General features: G+C 37.6%; 1 protein-coding gene across 1 annotated transcript; it reads right to left on the reverse strand.

Moving 5' to 3' along the window:
* Positions 1-1071: 1071 nt before the first annotated feature.
* klhdc4 (kelch domain containing 4) lies at positions 1072-12194 on the reverse strand. Its single transcript, XM_062036000.1, has 13 exons — positions 11696-12194; positions 11402-11493; positions 9903-9981; positions 7980-8078; positions 7749-7885; positions 7520-7612; positions 6900-7062; positions 6003-6081; positions 5713-5921; positions 5412-5634; positions 3274-3459; positions 3036-3149; positions 1072-2008 (listed from the first exon to the last, which is right to left on the reverse strand). Exons 1-13 carry the CDS (start codon positions 11792-11794, stop codon positions 1824-1826), a joined length of 1758 nt encoding a protein of 585 aa, XP_061891984.1. The 5' UTR covers positions 11795-12194; the 3' UTR covers positions 1072-1823.
* Between the last annotated feature and the right edge of the window lie 918 nt (positions 12195-13112).

The following is a 13112-nucleotide window of genomic DNA, read 5'->3' on the forward strand; positions in this document are numbered from 1 at the left end:
TTTCAATGTGACCCCAAACTTTTGAACGGTAGTGTGTATATATATATATATATATATATATATATATATATATATATATATATATATATATATATATATATATATATATATATATATATATATATATATATATATATATAAAATACATATATATATATATAGCTAGAATTCACTGAAAGTCAAGTATTTATTTTATTTATATATATATATATAAGAAATACTTAAATTTAAGTGAATTCTAGCTATAAATATACTCCTCCCCCCTTAACCCCGGCCCCGCCCACCCGACCCCACCCACCTCCAAATCTCCCAAATTCAGAGGTCTCAAGGTTGACAAGTATGCCAGAGCCTGACTCACCGAAAAGATCTGTCGCCAATTCAGAACAAGGATGGACAAAATGCGCACTGATATTTTTGGTAAACTTGAGTCCATTGTTTCAGTCTCGGTTAGAGGGGAGATGGCAGCTGCTCTGGAGCCATTCCAGAGCAAACTTTCATCCCAGGCGAGGCCATTGTTAGCTTGGAGCGCTCTGGCAATACTCACTCTAGCGAGCTAACCGACCTCCGTGCAGGCATTAAAAAGCTAACTACTATTATGGATTTACTCACAAAAAAGTGTGAAGATCCGGAAGATCACTCGAGGTGGAATAATGCATGTGTGGTGGTTCCCCTGAGGGCTGCGAAGGCCCCCGCCAGACTGAGTTTCCGGTCCAGCTTCTGCAAGATGTGCTGAAACTCATCCTGCGTGGCAGGCCAAAGGATGGCAAACCTCCTTGAACACAGGTGAACTTATTTCAAGTTTGTAACTAGATTCTGCTCCGGGCTGGCAAAGCTTCCCCGCTCTCCTATATGGATCTCTATTTTTCCCCGACTTCACTCCAGCTGTGGCTTGGAAACGGGCCGCCTTTGCTGCTGTGAAGAAACGGCCTATGGGGATAGGTTGATTGGCAACACTAAATTGGCCCTAGTGAATGAATGTGAGTGTGAATGTTGTCTGTCGCACCCAGGCGCAATAGGCTCCAGCACTTCCAACGACCCCGTAAGGAACAAGCGGTAGAAAATGTTATTTGACTGATTATTTATTTCTTAGGGAATATATAATATGTGTTGGATTGTATTTCTGGTGGCTGTATATGTCAAAAACTCAAACAAAAAAAAACTGATACTGGCGAACCATGACATGCAACCTTCAGCGAGAAGATGGAACTAGATGATGATGACAGATTTACTGCAACACGTGTTAGAATACGTCTCACGTTGGGATTGTGTTGTTTTTTATTGTATTTATTTGGAATACCACCCCACTGTATACATTTGTAGAGGGGACAGACGAAGAGGACAAAAGAGAAGAGGAGAGACGGCTGCTTGGATCTGGTTGAGAACTGACAGGATGTGAAGACAATCCAAAAACAGCAACAACATTGGTACAGTACTAGTTGGGAGTTGGTTGGTGAACCAGTGTATATAGAAAAAGAGAGAGAGAAAAAACACCAGGTTCTGGGCTGGAAGGTTGTTGTGTATTATATTCTTGTGAGGTATTTTCGCCTGTTAGCTAGCTGGCTTTTTTTCCCAACGCATCAGTAATTCATGCCAGACAGTATTTGGGCTTTCAGCAAGCAATCCTGTGATTGGAATCAAAACCTGAAGCGCTAAAAATGAATCCAAACTCCAATTGCAATGTGGAGCTGAGGCTTTTGTTCCTTTAACAGAAATAATAATGTATAGACAACAGGTACCAAAAATCTGTGGTCAAATTGATTGTGATTAATATCCAACAGTTACATTATTTTGTATAAAACATACAAATATTTTACAAGGCACACTCAAGCGTCCTCCAAATGGTCTTCATAGAAGACTTTAGCCATCGCTACAGCGACCTTGGCGACTTTTTTATCCTTGGCATCAGGGCCCATGTTGGTGCGAGCAAGTCCTATCCAGTATTGCTCAGTGCGGGCCTGGTACTCGCTCAACGTCTCCTCGTCCTTCACTGCAGGGTGCTCATTGTCATCTGGACAGAGTATTTTTTATGATTGTGATCATCTAAATTAATATTGAAGTGACTTTAGCACAAGTGGAAAACATCAGATAGCAAAGTTAATTTAAGATGTCCTGTGGATGCAAAGCTCTACACAGAGTAAAACCCATCAATAAAATATTTTATGGTATTCTATTCTGACGACTACATCCTTTGTGTTAAAACAGTGTGTTCTTCAACACAGTTTTACAAGAAGTGCTCGATAGGAAAAATGTTCTTTCATAACTTGGTAAATTTTTTAGAAATACTTAAACATGCTTTTATGCTCAAAATAAAAGTTTTTGTTACATGCATTGTTTACTTTACAACATTTTAATGTATTATCTTATGTTTTTTATATATATACACATGCATACATACATACACACATACATATATATACACATACATATGCACAAATACATATACACACACACAAACATGATGTATTTACGTACATATATTAATATATATTTACATATACATTTACGTATACATGTGTATATATGTACATATACACATATATATATATATATATATATATAAATATAAACATATATACACATACGTATATATTATATAGATATACAGGGTTTCCCATAGATTGCAACTAAATACAGTATGTGGTGGTGGCGAGGTTATAAGTTTTAAAAACATGCAATAATGTCGGAAATTTTTTATAACACAAACCAAAAAGCTCTGTTCACCCACAAAGGCTAACGACCAGAACTGAAACCCTTTTTTAGTTTATTTGTCCGTATTTTTCTTCAAGTTAAATTGCATCGTTTTAAATGGGGAGTGGGCTTTTAGTGTATGTCTAAATAGACTTATTACAATCTTATCGGCAATGTTTACACATTGCACTTTCTGATAAATTCATATTGACTTAATTTGTATTCTAATCTACTCTATTTTTGCCTACTTTCATTTTGATTACAAGCACTAGTCAAACGCTATGTTGCCATTTACTGTACATGAAAAATGACCAAAACGACAAAATAATGGATTAATAATTCCTTGCCTTCCTCATCAGACTCCTCTTCCTCTTCCCCTCCCTCTGCTCCTCCTTCCACCTCCTCTTCTTCATCATCATCATCCTCCTCTGAGGCAGACTCCTCCAGCCATTCCTGGGTCTCTAAAGAGAGAGAATGATTAAATGTATTCAAAACTCACAGGCCTTTTTAGCATCAAGGGAGTTCCTGCTGAAGTGAAACAGATTAGAATTCAGATGATTGTTTAGTCAGGTTGTCTTGACTCACTTGGGTCCATCTCAACCAACACATCCCACTGGTCCATCTTGTGAAGATCCAGACAGTACAAGTCGTTAAGGGTGAACTGCCGGTTGCCCACCTCAAACATCCCGCCGTACAGGAAGAGTTTGCCCTGACGCACTGTTGCCATGGCGCTGGACCGTGGGCAGGGCTCCACAAGAACTGACGCTGTATCTGAAAGGAGGAACATGAAATCAGCCAAATCTGTCCAGTTACAACCTGAAATGTTAATTAGATTTTCTAAACCTTAGCTATATTTCTATTGTTACATAACAGTAGTAAAATGATCACCCTTCATCACTTGGATTAAATAATACAACCAGTTAGGAGCTGACAAAAAGAAAATAATTGATACAAACTCTTCTCAAAAGACCAATAGATGGTTTAACGCTCAAAAAAATATGTTAAGTTCTTGCTCCACACCAAGAAAAAGTACTGAGAAGTTTTAAGAGAGCGGTAAAGATATGTTGCTTTTAAATTTGAGCACCATGGTTTTTTATTTATTAGTTAACTCTTTGAACCTTAATATGTCTACCGGTTTCTTTTAGCGGCACGTGGTCAAAGAAAAAGAAAGTCGTTGACTTGGAAATAAAAATGGACTTCATAAAGAAGTCATACAGAGGAAAAATGCCTGCGCTTTTGGTGTCAAACGCTCAACTGTCGCAACTATCATTAAGGTTAAAGATAATAGCCTTGAGAATGTTAAAGGATCTGCTCCTATGAAAGAAGCAACAGTAATAACTAAGCAGCGTATTGGTCTCATTAAAATATGAAAAGGTTTCAGTGCTTTGGCTGGTAGACCAGAATCATTGCTGTATTCCAGTGAACCACTGGGTTACTATTTTAAGAAAGAAGAGGAGGTTATCCTTCCAGACTAGCCTGGGACAATAATTTAAGAAGGTGCAAGTGATCCTGTACCCCCTACCTTGGCAGCTTATGCAGCTCCCTCTTCCCAATAAGCCACAGAGATAAAAGGTAAGGAATCATTCTCACATTTCTTTTACAGTTTCATTTGTTTTTTTTATTTGTGTATTGTATGTCCTTCATGTGTTCTATGTACACCGTGAGTGACTTATGTGTTTTTTTAAGTACAAGTTCTGAATTACAAGGCAGCTTAGGAATGACATTTGTTTGTAACCTGAGGACCACCTACAGTATAATGCCAAGAGTAAACTGCTCGGACAGAAAATATGTAAACGTTTAAGGGCCCACTAATGCTGACAACATTGGCACTTATTTCATAGTTTTGGACCTAAAAATTATGTCTACATGTAAAATTCCCCCGAAATACACACAGAAGTGATTTTAAGATTGTTTTCTAAAGAGTTTCAGCTTATTTTGGAACGCCCACTTTAAACTCCAAAATGTGGGCGGGCCTGCATTTGCCTGCTGATTTCATCGACAGAAGACTGGAGGCCATTTCATGTTGCGTAGAATGTGTTTTGGTGAATGTACATCCCAAATTACGATGTTTGTGTGCAGAAGTTGAAGGAATTATGAAATATATATAGATCAAGCAGGATGAGTCTAAGTTGTAGCAATCATTGTAATGATGCAGACTTCAAAGACGAAGGGTTTTGATCTGAGTTTGGATGGAAAAAATTCGAAAGACTCGAGCCAAACGCGATCCTGAGGTAATGCTTGAGGGAATGCTGAAAGATCATGAGGAAACAGGATAGGGTTTCTATGGAAGAGGAGATTGAAGAGCACGCAAGTCCAAAAATACAGATTCTTTTAGATTTATTTTTTGCTCATAATGTTAACCGTATCAGTTTGGAAGTATCCATGAACCACGCCGACGGAACATTCAATTAAGTGATCAAAAAATAGTTGTATTCGTCTTTATCCACACTGTCTATGTGAGGAAATGGGCTCCAGTTCTGTAGATGACGTCACACCAAAAGGGTCTGAGTCTGTCCAAGGAAAGTGGGGCATTCCACCTTCAAATATCGTTAAATATCTACCCATTCCTTAAAAACTAATGCATATTATGGAAAATGACTGCCAGAATTATTTTTAGGAGTAAAAAATACATAAAGAAAACTTGTTAGTGAAATTTGAGTCATCTGGATTTAAAGTTATGTTGTCTTACATTGATACAGTGACAAGTGTGCATGGATTCTTACCATCCTCCTCTTCCTCCTCCTGTTCATTCTCATCTTCCTCCACCTCCTGAGCTCCAGGGATTACTTCTTTGATGGTCATCACTGTGCCGTCTTCTGTGACTATCTCTTTGATGACTTCAGTGGGTCCTTGAAGACCCTTCTCTTCTGTCACCTGATCTGCCACCTCCCCATCAGCTTCGTCCTTCTTCCCTCGCCGACGTTTCTTCTTCTCTATCTTGTTACCCTAAACAGACCGAGACAGAAATGGAAAGGTGTTTATTTTGCACTGTGTATTAAAAGGGTTCAATTCCGAGCAGCTTACCTTGCACTGACCAGGGTACCAGCGGTTCTTCACCATGTCGTACAAGTAGAGATCATTATAGAAGTCCCCCTCCAGCGTCTCCTCCTCTTCTTCATCACAAACTCCACCGAACAACACAGACCGCCCTGCAGGGCCCACTGCCATTGAGAAGCCAGAGCGGGGAGGAGGCTTGTTACCCGAGGGATTCAACCGGGACCAAGTCCACTTCTCTGTAAGACACAAACAATCTCACAATGCAAAATAAAACAAGATGGCAGAGTCCCATTACATTAAGTTTCTATTGGTTGTACCTTGGCCATCTTTGCCCTCTTGCTTGAGGAGAAACATGTCAGAATGGATGGTTCCCTTCTCTACATCCTTTTTCAGTCTCTATGTGAACACAGTGGCTATTAAACATATTCCAATATCAAAAATTAGGGATGCCCTGATCCAATGTGGTTATCGGCCTCATATCAGTATTGGATGATATTGGCTTGCATCTAAAATCTCATATAAGCTATGATACAAGCAGTACTGCAGCAGGTTTACTTGTGCAAAGCTGGATAGCCACAGCCACTTAACATGTAAATATCCTCCAATAAGCATGCAAGTTGTATTTTAGTGAAGTCATTTACAAAAGATAAACATGGTAGGGTATAGACTATTAGGAACTAGCAGCTACACAACAGCTAATCACACATGCTAGACATACTTAATAAATGTTCTTAATTGAACAATAATGCAGTCTAAAACTTGACTTTTGTCAATATAAACAAGTTTAAAATAATTATAGTTGTAAATTACATACAAAGTCTCCAAAGCAGAATTGTATTTGTATGTATCTAGTAACAAACATGTCCGCATCATACAATTTACTATCATGAGCTAAACTTAATGAAACACTGTGACCACTAGGTGTCGCCAAAACACAAATTAACACTCTGCTTCAAAAGCATAAATCTGTTATAAGGTTGGTGTTTTCAAACCTACCATTGTTCTCTGAGTAAATTTTACTTGACGAAACCTTTTCTAACATTCCACACTACAAAATAATAAAGTTATGTACCGGTACTTGGATTCCTCCTGATATCGTATCAGATTTAATATTGGTATTGGCCAATGCTCAAGACTCCAATATTGGTATCGTATCAGAAGTGAATGAGTCGTATCAGGACATCCCTACCAAAAATAAACAAATCGACACACACCACTTTAGAGTATCCTCCATAGATCATGACACCTGAGCCATCAGGCGTGGTGGTCATCTGACAGGCAGAACGTGGTGAGGGGGCGGTGCCTGACGCAGAGAGGCGGGACCAAGAGAAGGTTTCCAGTGAGAACAAGTGGATGTCATTGTAGTAGATAAAATCTCTTTGAGGGAAAAATGATAAACAGAACCAGAATAAAATGAGTCAATGAATTACTATTGGTAAAAACACTAGTAAATATAATTATTATTACATAAACAATGAGAGGTCTTCTTAATAGCCATGCCATTACATCAGTGTTTCCCAAACTTTTTCCACCAAGTATCACCTCAGAAAACACTTGGCTCTCCAAGTATCATCATAAAGACCAATATTAAAATACAGTTGCATAGTAGGGCTAAGTATTTATTAAAAACAAAGCAGATGTTTTCTTTAACAATAATATAATAATGTTGGCCATTGTAACATTACACAGTTTGTACAGTAACACTGCCTTTGAATAAAGTGATTCTTTGGCGTACCACTAGATGGGAGCCCACGCACCGCACCACAGTTTGAGAATCACTGGTTAACATTATGCACTTTTCATTGATCAATTGTTATACATGAACATTGTTTACCTTGTGCTCTCATGGAAACCTCCAAACACCAGCAGCTGTCTCTTGATGAGGGCCATCCTGTGCCCGCTGCGGCCTGATGGACCACCAGGCGCTCTAGACAATAGTTAACATACACGCAAAGTCATCACCTTAGAAATGTCTTCAACAACTTTAATTCACTGGCAGTGCAAAATGTGTACTTGACGTTTGACCAATGGAATGATATTGAGCTAAATGAGCCGTGTCATACTTTATGTTCTCCCAGGTGTTTTTAGCCAGGTGCAACACCCAAAGGTCCTTGTAGTGGTAAAACTGTTCCCCGTTTGGAGAGGCAAACTCTCCCCCAAATACCCAGAGCTGGCCCCCACCTTGAGACACGGTCACCGCCTGAGAAAGGGAACGTAGACTTTGATGGTTCTCTTCATAGCCACATAGATTTTGATCAACATAGTATGACGTTTTACTACAGCTAGTGATGTACCTGATGAGAGCAGCGTGGGGGAGGAGGGTTGGGAATCTCAGACTTAACCCAGCTGTTCTTTTTGATGTTGTAGAAAAAGAGATCATTGTACAGGTATGTCTGCAAAATGGACAACAGCTGACATTTAGGGTTTTCATCACTTTGGCAAACACAAAGAAAATACATTGTATATTAGGGATGTTTAGTTCTAGCCAAGGTGTTATGCTGCCAAAACCAATCATCCATGAGTGAGATTACATGATACCAATACAGATACCAATCACATGTATTAACAGTACATTTTTCAATGTATTTACTGTTAGTGCTCTATACAGTGAAACAATGTCAGCACAATATCCAAACAAGTTCTTTCATTTTGTCCTTTGTGTGTAGCATGTTCAGCCTCTTTCGCCATTAATAATGATACTTACAGGGGAACTGCACTTTTTGGGGATTTTTGCCTATCGATCACAATCATTATGAGACAAGAACACATCTTTTTTTTAGGATCCTAAAGGTGATAAAAAAAACACTTGCAAAACTTTAAAACCCTCCATCAACATTTTATTTACACACGACAAGTCTGTATATAAATAAGTAACAGACACGGTCACAACAATATGTAATATGTTCAATATTTATCGTAATTTGATCATTTTATGCATTACCAGAACTTCTTTCCTCAGCGCATTTATTTTCATTTCAAAAATGTATTTATAATCAAATTAATATAGTTTTAATGTTAAATTGACCTTTTTCATAAAGTGAAATGGATTTACATTTCTACTAACAAAATAATTTAAGAAATGGCAGTTTTTTGTTTTTTTTCTCTTTTCTCTTGGTAAAAAATGTTATTCTGGCTGATGTGTGTTCAATCCCATTGTTTCAAAAAACAGCCTTTTATTTGTTTATCTTTGCATGTCCTTTTCAGTTACTTGTTTCAAAATTATACAAATATTTAGAGAATAAAACTGAGTAGAGTCAAATAATCATGCACTAACTGAAATTAGAAGTAAAAGGTTGATTTAATCTGTGACTGAAATTTTAGCCGAAATTGCCAAAAACCCAACTTTAGCGGAAAAAGAAGACTGAGGTCTTGAAAATGGCGCCTGAAAAGAACTGTGAACATTTTGGTGTACCTATCATAATCATCTTCACAACCAACATACTTCATTGTACTGTAGAGTGAATGCATCATCATCGTCACCACTGTACAAAATGTATTTTCTATACATGTACTTAACTGTACATTTTCGTTTTTGCAGATATTAGTGTTTCATAATATTTTCAAATGAGTTTAAAAACTTCATGTAAAAAGTTTGAGAGGGGTTTCATCTTTCACTAGTGGTTCTGGAATGGCCGCGAGGACGGAACACTACAATATTTTAAGGAGCTTCCATTATAAATGAAAATCCTTAAGTTACCTTCAGATGCTTCTTGACTAGGGATGTAACGATAACAAGTATTAACGATAACCCACGGTAAAATTCTTGCACTTTGCTAAACTCACGGAAAAGTGGTTCTGTTCATTTCCTGGATGATAAACATTTAAACAGTCAAATTACAAATCTATGGCTCTTAAAAAAGACAAAATAATATTTAATGTTCCTTCTGCCAAGTGAAGTATTTTCTGTGTCTGTTATTTATTTATTTAAAAATACAGCTTGTGTACATGAGTTAACTAAGTGTATAAGTACTATTTAAACACTTTTAACAATACCTTGAAAAATTTTAGTCACAATAATCGTGATATTAAATTTTCCTATCGTTACATCCCGTTCCCTGACACAATTCAAGCATTAGATTTAGACTTCCTTTATTGTCATTCAAATTTGAACTTTACAGTACAGATAAGAACGAAATTTTGTTGCATTAGCTCGTTGTAGTGCAGGATAAAAGCATGTAATTGATTTCACAAATCCTTTATTAGTGTTTTGGATTTACCTTCTTTCCATTATAGAATTCGCCGCCAAAGAGGATGAGCTCATCTTTATCTGGATGAGTGGAGAGGGATGCACTTAATCTGCAAAGAATGGAGAGACAAGATAAACATGCATCTCAACAGCTGTCAGCATACCACTAACCCACATTTCAGTCTTGTAAGCCTATAATAAATAAACATAATTGAAGGCTTTTAGAGTTAATATTGAAAATATTTATTTAGCCTCTATATTAATGATTTGCCCACTGTTTGTCCTGAAGCTTAATGCTTAACGTATGCAGACGACATGGTTTTCTTCCTTCATGGTCACACCAAAGACATTGTTGCTGCTAAACTCACTAAAACAATGTCCTATGTTACAACTTGGTTGCAGGAGTGCTGTCTGCAGCTAAACGTTTCTAAAACTGTAGGTATGTATGTAACTAAAACAAAAAAAATATCCTCTGACCCTGACATACATATTAATGGAGAAAGAATACAAATTATCAGCCAATATAAATATCTTGGGTTGATAATAGATTCAGAGCTTTCCTTTAAAGCCCATATTGGCAAATTGTGTAAAATAATCAAGTTTAATCTCGCAAATGTGTGTGCAATTCAAAATGAAATGTCAACTGAAGCTGCAAAATGGTATTTGCATTCGATGATTTTCAGCCACTTCAACTATTGCCTTGCCAGCTGGTCTCAGGCTGGTCAGTTAAAAATCAAACAAACAATGGAAATCTTGTACAAACAAGCAATTAAAGTTATGGATAAAAAACCTAGGCACTATCATGACTGCCATTCTAAAAAAAAATACAGTGTTTTAAACTGGGACAGTCTTCACACATTTGCAGACTTAAAACTGACCTATAAAGTACTGAATGAATTATCTCCAGATCCTCTGGCAGAGTTCATCAGCCAAAGAAACAGCCATGAGCGTTTCACTCGAGGTTCTGTCAGAGGTGACTGTTATATTCCTCTGCGCAGGAGCACTTCAGGTAAGTCGGCCTGATCAGTAAGGAGTGCAAATGTGTGGAACTCAGTACCTGAGGAGGTTAAACTGGTCACAACATACAAGGCCTTCACAAAAAATGTTTAAATTTGACTTATCAACGCCTACAGCTGCCAGCACTAAAAGATGAGCCTGTTTTGATGCTATGATAAATGTTGTGTTGTATTTTTTTTAAATTATATCGTATATGTATTGTGTGCTTCTTTTCTTTTTCTGTCTTTTTCTTTGAAATTTTGATTTTAACTGCCTTTTTTACATCATGGCCAGGGGACTACAGATGAAAACTAGCCTTCTGGCTAATTCTGGCTTTTTTAACCATGTGTAGTCATGTGTTTTATGAAATTGCATTGTCCCTTTGAAATAAACTAATCTTAATCTTAAAAAACATTTTCAGGTGGTATTTTTTGGTTGTCGCAGAAATGTGTCATGTTTTCATTGGAGCCGAAGAGAAAGACAAAAGTTAGCAAGTAAAAGAATTGTGGGGATTGTAATGTTTTGACATCTCACCTTGGTGATGGAGGGGAGCATGCTGTTTCCTCAACTTGGGTCTTCTTCGCATCCAAACTCTGAAATTCAGCAATCAGAGACTCCAAATCTTCCTGGAACAAGAGAAAAGTTCAGCAGTGTAAATACCATTTCAATATCAATATGACCGCTACTTGGTGCTTAAACCACCGAAAATTCAACTGTTATAATTAGTTTGTATAGTATTTTACAAAGTTGTAATCCTAAAAAAGGGCAGCATAACGGATAATAATGGAAATTGTTAATGTTAAAACAGCTTTAACATTTACTTCTCACCTCTTCACGTTTGGACCTTTTTGAAACCTTTTTCTCCATTTTGGCAGCGGTCTTCTCCGCGCCTTTCACCTTCTTTTCATTCTTGCCCTTTTTCCCCATAACGGCTGGCGGTTATCGTTTTTATTTCTTCAGAAGTGGCGAACTATTAACTCGTCAAATTCATATCCAAGCACAAAACACACATGTTAAGCAAAAAACAACAACAATACTTTTACCCCGGACATGCTAGCTTTGCATTCCGGAAACATTTTCTTCTTCTTCATTTTATGGCGGGTCGCAACCAACGTTATAGGTGCATACCGCCACCTACTGTACTGGAGTGTGTATCCTCAGGGTGAGTACTTCCATCCATCCATTTTACTACCGCATTCCCTTGTACGGTATATACCAACATAGTCTGTAACCTATCAAATATGTATTTACACAAAACCACACATAACAAAAGGGGAGAGAAAAAAATAAAATAACATAAAAATAAACTATACTTTAAGTATTAAACCTGTGATCTTAAGATATCCCACTAGAGCCTTGCTACATTCTTTATTGTTGTCCCCCTTCCTACACTCCATCAGTACATGCTGCACATTTTCAACCACCCCATATACCTCACATTTATCTTTCCGGAAACATGTTGGACGAAACACTTTATAACGTGACAGCGTCACCTACCTAGGTTCCATTCTATTTTGATTGATTGATTGAAACTTTTATTAGTAGATTGCACAGTACAGTACATATTCCGTACAATTGACCACAAAATGGTAACACCCCAATAAGTTTTTCAACTTGTTTAAGTCAGGGTCCACGTAAATCAATTCATGGTAATTCTAGAGGCTAATCTTTCCTGTGATAAAATGGCAACCAATGTAATCAAAAAGGTCAACCAGCGAACAAGATTTCTCTACAGAATCTCCTTTCTGGTCAACAAAAGCACCATGAAGATTCTAGCGCAGTGGTTCTTAACCTGGGTTCGATCAAACCCTAGGGGTTCGGTGAGTCGGGCTCAGGGGTTCGGTGGAGGTCAAGACACACCCGACTCATCGTGTAAATAAAAACTTCTCCCTATCGGCGTATTAAGGATACGGCAACAGCAGAAGTCAGACTGATTTGCAGGTGTGTAATTTGTTGTGAGTTTATGCACTGTGTTGGTTTTGTTCTTTGAACAAGGTAATGTTCATGCACGGTTCATTTTGTGCACCAGTATAAAAACATGGTAACACTTTAGTATGGGGAACATACTCACCATTAATTAGTTGCTTATCAACATGCAAATTAGTAACATATTGGCTCTTAACTACTCATTATTAAGTACTTCTTAATGCTTTATTCGGCATGGCCTCATTATAACCCTAACCCTCTGACCCTGGCCCTAACCCTCTAACCCCAACCAAATAACTCTAAATTAAGTCTTTGTTAC

Source organism: Entelurus aequoreus, linkage group LG24 (assembly GCF_033978785.1).
Source record: "Entelurus aequoreus isolate RoL-2023_Sb linkage group LG24, RoL_Eaeq_v1.1, whole genome shotgun sequence".
Taxonomy (NCBI): domain Eukaryota; kingdom Metazoa; phylum Chordata; class Actinopteri; order Syngnathiformes; family Syngnathidae; genus Entelurus; species Entelurus aequoreus.

Excerpts from the sequence above, each read along its gene's own strand:
- klhdc4 (XM_062036000.1), bottom strand. The coding sequence starts at position 11,794 with ATGGGGAAAAAGGGCAAGAATGAAAAGAAGGTGAAAGGCGCGGAGAAG. Across the intron at positions 7,613-7,748 it reads AACACCTGGGAGAACATAAA|AGCGCCTGGTGGTCCATCAG; the intron begins GTATGACACGGC and ends ACTATTGTCTAG. Across the intron at positions 6,082-6,899 it reads ATGGAGGATACTCTAAAGTG|AGACTGAAAAAGGATGTAGA; the intron begins GTGTGTGTCGAT and ends GTGTTCACATAG.